Source organism: Nicotiana sylvestris, chromosome 5, assembly GCF_000393655.2.
Source record: "Nicotiana sylvestris chromosome 5, ASM39365v2, whole genome shotgun sequence".
Classification (NCBI taxonomy): Eukaryota; Viridiplantae; Streptophyta; class Magnoliopsida; order Solanales; family Solanaceae; genus Nicotiana; species Nicotiana sylvestris.
This window is the reverse complement of record NC_091061.1, coordinates 65,389,196-65,397,674: the sequence shown is the minus strand read 5'-3', so window position 1 is coordinate 65,397,674 and position 8,479 is coordinate 65,389,196. Positions and strand designations below refer to the sequence as shown.

Below are 8,479 nucleotides of genomic sequence, written 5' to 3'. Positions count from 1 at the left end.
AATTTAAAGATAATAAAAAGGTAAGATATTTTTGAACATTAGTAGAGAATTCTAAAATTATTATAATAGAGGTAATATAATGGATAAACTCAAAAACCGAAAATCTTATGGAATATTTACATAATATCCGATCATATTTATTGTTTAATTTTTATAGATAATATAAATAGATGATATACGGACAACACACGATTATCTCTCTCTCTCTCTCTCTCTATATATATATATATATATATATATATATATATATATATATTAAAGCAAGAAATTTACCATATATAATTGACATTATGGTTAAGCCAAGTTGCAAGCTAATAAATGTCAATAATATATGGTAACTTTATTCTATATTTGACTATTTTAGTTAAATACAAGTTATATATATATATATATATATATATATAGAATTTAAATTAAAAGATAATTTTTAATTTATAGATAATGTTCTGAAATTCAAATTTAAATTAAAAATAAAATTAAAAAAATAGTTGTTTCTCTTTTCTTCTTGAAGAATATTTATTTGAAGAGTCAATTTGCATAAATGGACATCAAATAAATAACAAAACTTTGGCTATACAATTGCTATCATTAATTCAATTTAGTACATTCAAGGAATTGAAGAGTATAAGCTGAAATCCCTTCATTTAGTTGTAGTCAAGCCAATATTGCAAGGGTATAATATTTTTTTCGTTGAAGAATATTACTTTTGAATCATTAGATTATGTGAAAGGTTTTTTTTTTCAAACTCAATAAGAGATAAATTGATTTCTAATTGATAGTTTCTATAGCGACTTTTAAGTGTAATAAAGAGTATATATAAAGAAAAAATTGGTATGACGTGAATTCTTTTTTTTAAAAAAATTTAAACAAATTATTTCGAAAAAACTCTTTACTTTTTTTAATTCAAAGATAGTAAAAAGATAAGATATTTTTTAACATTAGTAGAGAGTTCTAAAATTATAATAATAGAAGTTATATAATGGATAAACTCAAAAACCGGAAATCTTATGGAATATTTACATAATATCCGGTTATATTTATCATTTACTTTATATAAATAATGTAAATAGATGATATACCGACAACACACGATTATACACATATTATATATGGATTATATATAAATTACACATCATTCAATATTTTAATTTAAGTAGTCAGGTGAGCACCTATTTAGGCTAATTAGATAAAGCCAAAAGAAAAATATGAAATAATTTCAACCAAAGACTAAAAATATAATTAAAGTTCATATGTAGTCAATTTTTATTAAAACTCATCCTTTTATAGTGAAATAAATCAATTTTTTGTAGCAAAAGAAATAATGACATAAAAAATAAGATAAAAGAAAATATATATTGAAAAAATGTTAGAAAAATCTAAAATCGAGAAATAAAAGATGACAACAAATTTCTTCTTATGTTTCATCTTTGTTGAGTATAAAAATTTTGAAAGTTAATCTCATCGATTTCAAATATTATTTTTTAACTCAAATACATAGATTATAAGATAACAAGGATATCTTAGAATATTTTTTTTAATTTACATTATGTGTCATTTTTAAAAAATCACTATTACTCACAATCTGATATGATATTCAAATTTGAATTTGAATGCAATTTGAGTAGTTTGCATTGAGGTTAAACCAAGTATGATTTTGAAAAATAAACTACTTGACAATTTTAAGACAATATATGCAATGTTTTATAATAATAATCAACTAATTTAACATTTAGTGATTCAAAGAACAAATTTTTTGTATATATAGGATATTAAAAATTCAAATTCCGGGGCTAGAGATATCGATAAACTTAAAGTGGAGTCATACTGAAATAAATTCGGCCAAAGAATCATTTAAATTTTTAGATAGCCGATTAAAGTGAATTTTAAATTAAGGATAATAGCTTCACTTGCATCATTATAAAGATAATCATTATTATAATATATATAAAGTTTTAGAAATTGCAATTTCAAAATTGAAATATTTTTTGAAAGATAAAATCATATCAAATAAGAGTTCAAGTCCTAGTGTAAGAGTCACGTCATAATCAAAATATCGTTTATATCGTATCAATTCACTAGCTAAAGAATTTTTTATATTTTTAGATAGCCAACTAAAATTAGTTTTGAATTAAGAATAATATTTTCAATTACATTATTATAAAAATAATTATTATTGAAAAATAATGTTTTAGAAACTGAAATTTTAAGAAAGAAATATTTTTTAAGAGATATCAACACACCAAATAAGAGTTCAAGTAGTAGTAAAAGAGTTAAGTCTTATCCAAAGAGTCATTCATTGTCTCAACTCAACATTTCATTGTTTTGCCATAAATATGAGTTATTATTTTGCTACCTGACTATTTTTAAGATCCAATGATACCGACAAGAATGGTATCAAAAAAGAAAAATAGAAGAAATGGTTAATTTTTTTTCATGTACTTAATATCCAATAATTATCTATATTTACTGAAAAAGTGTAAATTTTAAGATTATTTACATACAATTCAAATAACTTAAATATTTGACATGATTAGTGTCCGCGCATCCGCGCGGGTACTAATACTAGTTCCTCATAAAAGTAAAGAATTCTATTGGTATAGGTGTATAACGGCCTAGTACGGATATGTACCATTTCGTACAAACCTTATCATTTAATTAATGCCCTAATCCACGTGTTCCTGAGAAATTCCCGCTCTTTCTTGATTGACTTCGAGGTTATGCTGCCCTCGATGCTGTCCGTGCCAGGCATTCGATCAACTTCCTCGAGGTAGGCGTCCCTTAGCCGGATGCGACTCCCACTTCGAATCTCCCGGACTCGAGCCTATAGCCCAATTTAAGACTTTAAAATCTTGCTCCTTGATTTTGACCACATACAAGTACAATAACCTCCTACTTCTTTTGTAAAAGATTTTTTATTATTTAAGTATCAGTAAGAAAGTATATAATTTTAGTATTATTTTTAAATGTTTACGATAATACTTAATAGTTTGGTGGTAAGGCCGTATTTATACTTTCTCTCGATATCTACAGGCTCATGACCTAAAAAGTATTAAAGAAATTGACAAAAATAAAAACACATAAAAGGACGCCTAAGTATGGCTTATGGAAAGTAATTGACTAATTTACCATTTTTAATAGAGTAGTAACTGGAATAACGCACAAATTGAATATTTAACGTGATTACACACTATAAAAAATACGTAAAAACGAAGATCCACTTGCCTTTAGAAAACATACAACACGTGTAAATCTATATTGCCAAATCCTATGTAGTAGATTGCACCCTTCTCTATGTTAGATTCAGCAACACCTACTCTGTTTTCTTGCAAACCCAAACCCAAACCCAAAGCCAAAGCAAAAGCCCTCACGGTGTATTACCAATGGCTTCTTATTCTTCACATTCTTCCATTATCTCCCCACCCCACCACCCTCACCAACTCCACCACCCCACAAAATTCCTTCCTTTTAAAGTAACTTGTACCACCACCACTAGCAACCAACAAACAACTCTGCCACAAACAACCAAGAAATCTGCTCTAAAATTTTCAGCAAAGTATGTACCTTTCAACTCTATCTCTAACAATACCCCTACTGATGAATCCTACTCTCTTGATGAAATAATATACAGAAGTAATTCAGGGGGTTTGCTTGATGTGCAACATGACTTAGAGGCCTTGAAACAATATGATGGTAAATATTGGAAGTCTTTGTTTGATTCCAGAGTTGGGAAAACAACATGGCCTTATGGCTCTGGAGTTTGGTCCAAAAAAGAATGGGTTTTGCCTGAAATTGATGATGATGATATTGTAAGTGCTTTTGAGGGAAATTCCAATCTTTTTTGGGCTGAAAGATTTGGGAAAAAGTACTTAGGCATGAATGATTTGTGGGTGAAACACTGTGGTATTAGTCATACTGGTAGTTTTAAAGATTTAGGCATGACAGTTTTGGTTAGCCAAGTGAATAGGCTAAGAAAACTGAAACGCCCTTTGGTTGGTGTTGGCTGTGCTTCAACTGGTGACACGTCTGCTGCTTTATCTGCTTATTGTGCTGCTGCAGACATACCATCTATTGTGTTTTTGCCAGCAAATAAAATTTCAATGGCGCAGTTGGTTCAGCCTATAGCCAATGGTGCTTTTGTTATCAGCATTGACACAGATTTTGATGGATGTATGAAACTGATTCGTGAAGTTACTTCAGAGTTGCCTATATATTTGGCTAATTCTTTAAACAGTTTGAGGCTTGAAGGGCAAAAGACTGCAGCAATTGAAATTTTGCAGCAGTTTGATTGGGAAGTGCCTGATTGGGTTATTATTCCTGGTGGGAATTTAGGTAACATTTATGCTTTTTACAAAGGGTTCAAAATGTGTCAAGAAATGGGGTTAGTTGATAGGATTCCAAGGCTGGTTTGTGCTCAAGCTGCAAATGCTAATCCTTTATGTATGTATTACAAGTCAGGGTGGACTAATTTTCAGCCAGTTAAGGCAAATACAACATTTGCTTCAGCTATACAGATTGGTGACCCTGTTTCTATTGACAGAGCAGTTTATGCACTCAAGAATTCAAATGGGATAGTGGAAGAGGCAACTGAGGAAGAATTAATGGATGCTACTGCACTTGCTGATTCAACTGGGATGTTTATATGTCCACATACAGGTGTTGCTTTAACTGCATTAATGAAGCTTAGGAATAGTGGGGTTATTGCTCCAACTGAAAGGACTGTGGTTGTTAGTACAGCTCATGGATTGAAGTTTACTCAGTCCAAGATTGAATATCATTCTAAGGAGATCAAAAATATGGCTTCTCGGTTTGCTAATCCACCTGTGGAAGTAAAAGCAGATTTTGGATCAGTCATGGATGTTCTGAAAAACTACTTGAAGTCCAAGTCATAGTTTGTAGTAGTAGCTAATACATATATTTCCAAGATTTCACTTATTTTATCTATGTTTTCAACTTTTACTTTTTTTTTTTTGCCACTGGGTGTCTTCAGCATCATATGCCAAGACCCGTTTTAAGTATGTCAATTTCTTGGTATTATAAAGTACACGTTTATTATTAAAGATATGACCTATGAAATGTCATGAATATTTACCAATTTGTTATGTTCTAATGTGATATGTATATGTAGGCATCTAGAGCCAAATAGCAGCTGTAGCTGTTGTTGATGTGTGCAAGAATATGCTGCTTTTTTATTCTTCTAGATCGATATATCCTTTGACAGATAGGGTGCATGTGGTTGGTGTTTGGATTATATTTGTGGATAAGAAATACTGCTCACCTATTAAGACATGTGAACCACATGGGGGAATTATTTGGAAAAAAATTTGTGCAAGAAGTTCTAACCATTTTACTTTTGTCAATTCAACCTTACCTTACAAGCTGCACAATCACTGAACTACTAGAAGAACCTGTAGATAATAGTACTTAATAAAAAGTAAAAATCAGTAATCCAGATGCAATGGTCTTATTATTCAATTTAAACTATTACATGGAGTATATGTGTTTCACATTGCTTGGTATTAAGTTATTCAGTTTTGAATTTGATATTGAAATTTAATTAATCTTTCTTTATGTTAAAAAGAATTTTCAGGGAGTATTTAACAATTGATATGAAAACATACAATCTGCAAATCTAGAGGAGTCATATTAACTTCAGTTTCTGTTTCTTCACCTTCACATCACATGATTTAACTCACTAAGACTAATTAAGAGGATTAACATTATTATGATTCGACCTTCTAACTTATCAGTGAGTGGCGGAGGTACTTTTATCACTTGAACAAGCCTTGCTAGTCAATCACATTTCGTTGACCTGGTTTGAAGATGTTCTTTCTGTTTTATCGCGATTTTTACACAAATAGCAGGTGGCACTGTAGGCCCAGGGTCTGCTCTATAATTTATTGTCCAAACTCCAAAATAAGAGGTTAGTCCCGACCTGGTAAGTTAGTCCACACCGTGTTAGTTATTAGCCTTTTTGCCAAAAGTAGAGCTGTCTATGGAGGCGGTCTGATCCGTATTGGTACAATCCGCGTCTAAGGTCGTGCGTCGTGTGGCTCGTAGACAAGCTCCCAGCACTTGAGTTTTTCATTCCGCAAAGCGATTTGCACCTTCGCTTCACTTTATTGTTTTACACCTTAGCTATCCCCTTTAGCGCATCTGCCTTTGCGCGACGCACGGGACTGGGCGAGCTTCCACTTCTTTTCATCACATTTTTTTTTGTGTCAAATTGATAAGTTATGTGTCTTTTTGTATTTTGATGATCTAACAAACTTCATGATAAGAATTAGATTAGGAACCCGTTATATATCCTCAAAGCGCTCAAGAATAACAAGTCTCAAGTCTGACACAACTTCCAATAACTTGAGTCAAAGAGACGATAGAGGGAACAAATGGACATCAGTTCCCTTGCTAACTGTACAAGTCAACTCCTCGCAGCTGTAAACTTGTTGCACTGTTTCTTTACACACACGCAACAGTGCAAACAGTGCAGCAGTCACTCTATGGAGCATGCCTTGTACCAGATATTTGACCGCATCATCCAAGTGACATCACTTATATATTATCAACATGAAGCAAGAGAAAAGCAAATACCTGAACAATCCGAAAATCATCAAGTCTCTCTCTGAAGTGTGTTGCCATCTTCCAAGTGACTTCAAGAACGAAGGACCAATTTTCAGCATTGTGTTACCATATGTCATTAGTTGTGTTGACCTTTGTTAGAGTGATCTACTTGTAATTCCTACTTAGCTTAGCTAGAAGCATTGTGTAGGAAATCATCTATAAAACCATAAACCTTGTGTTTGTGTCATGGCTAGAGTTAGTCGGGTTACGAGCTTTGTAATAGAGTTATTACAAAGAGGCTTGTAATAGAGTTATTACAAGTAAGGTACTAAGAGGTTAATTCCTAGGTTACAATAGTTTGTAATATGAAGTTTGCTCAGTTAGTGAAGTTGAAATCCTATGAGTATAAATCGTGGTTTTAATCCCGTGAGCTGGGAGTTTTCCATGTAAAACTCTGCTTTGTCATTTACTTATCTCTGATTGTGTGTTTTTGTGGGAAATAATAGAGAACTAGGTTCTCTATACAATTTGGTGGACCCTAAGTTTCCATCTATCGGTATCAGAGCAAGTTCTTTCTATAAGGCTAACACCTAGAAAGGATCCACATGGCTGCTCCACCAAACTTTGAAAAAGGTCAATCAACCTACAGACCACCAAGATTCAGTGGACAATACTACGAATGGTCAAAGATAAGGATGCATGATTTTATCATGGCCAAAGATTCAGAGCTCTGGGATTTCATCTGTGATGGACACTTCGTCCCCATGAAGATCATTGGCGACCCAACAATGACAGTTCCAAAGACGAGGAAGGAGTACAACGATGCTGTCCGCAAAGATATAGAGAAACATTTTCGAGCAAAAATAATCCTCGTCTGTGGTATTGGACCAGACGAGTATAACAGAATTTCTGCTTGTCAATCTGCCAAGAAGATCTGGGAGGCTCTTGAAATAGCACATGAAGGAACAACTCAAGTCAAGCAGTCAAAGATCGACATGCTCACCACTGAGTATGAACTCCTCAGGATGAAGGATGATGAGTCCATTCAGGACATGCACACTCGATTCACCTCAATCATCAACGAGCTTCACTTTCAATGAGAGATCATTCCAAGGAACAAACTTGTCAGTAAATTACTTAGTGTATTACCCGGTTCCGGGGAAAGCAAAGTTAATGCTATCACATAGGCAAAGGATATGCAAAAGCTGACCATTGGTGAACTCATTGGAAATCTGAAGACCAATGAAATGAAGAAACAAGGTACCGTGAAAGAAGAGAACCCAAGAAGGAGAAGAACTCGGTCCTCAAGGTCGACAACAATGACTCAAGTGGTTAAGATGCTGATATGTCTTATCTGACAAAAGGATTTCAGAAAATGGTGTGCAGAAATGGAGGCATTCCAAAATGAGGTAGCTCCAACAGACCAAAAGGCTGTGTCATAAATGTGGGAAGCTAGGACATTTTATCACATATTGTCCTCTGCACAAGCATGATCAGTACAAGCACAATACAGATAAAATAGCCAAGAGGAACCCGGTTCTTGATAGGAGATTCAAAAGAAAAGACGTCGCTGACAATGTTGTGAAACAAGCTCTTGCTGCATGGGGAGATTCCTCCAATGAATCTGAAGGAGATGATGAAAAAGGTGACACCTTCATGATGGCCATTGAAAGAGAAGCAGCTGAATATGACTCTATCTTTGGCTTGATGGAAAAATCTGAGGAGAATGAAGATGATGATGACGATGAGGTAAACTTCCTAGACGTTCAAAGAAATTTGAAGTCTTATTCTCAAAAGAAGCTTATATCTTTGGAAAATGTCTTAATTGATGCTTATCATAATCTCACTAATGATAAAAATAGTTTAACTATAGAACTAGGAGAGGTTGAACATGAGAGAGATGATCTGGTAGTCGTAGTGG

General features: G+C 33.1%; 2 protein-coding genes across 2 annotated transcripts; both read left to right on the top strand.

The window, feature by feature from the left end:
- The first annotated feature begins 3,247 nt into the window (after positions 1-3,247).
- LOC104249780 (threonine synthase, chloroplastic-like) lies at positions 3,248-5,057 on the top strand. The gene has a single exon (XM_009806261.2). The coding sequence runs from the start codon at positions 3,381-3,383 to the stop codon at positions 4,887-4,889; it is 1,509 nt and encodes a 502-aa protein (XP_009804563.1). The 5' UTR covers positions 3,248-3,380; the 3' UTR covers positions 4,890-5,057.
- Positions 5,058-7,163: 2,106 nt separating this feature from the next.
- Positions 7,164-7,658, top strand: LOC104249781 (uncharacterized). The gene has a single exon (XM_009806262.2). The coding sequence runs from the start codon at positions 7,164-7,166 to the stop codon at positions 7,656-7,658; it is 495 nt and encodes a 164-aa protein (XP_009804564.2).
- Positions 7,659-8,479: the final 821 nt, after the last annotated feature.

Coding starts and splice junctions, on each gene's coding strand:
- LOC104249781 (XM_009806262.2), top strand. CDS start 7,164: ATGGCTGCTCCACCAAACTTTGAAAAAGGTCAATCAACCTACAGACCA.
- LOC104249780 (XM_009806261.2), top strand. CDS start 3,381: ATGGCTTCTTATTCTTCACATTCTTCCATTATCTCCCCACCCCACCAC.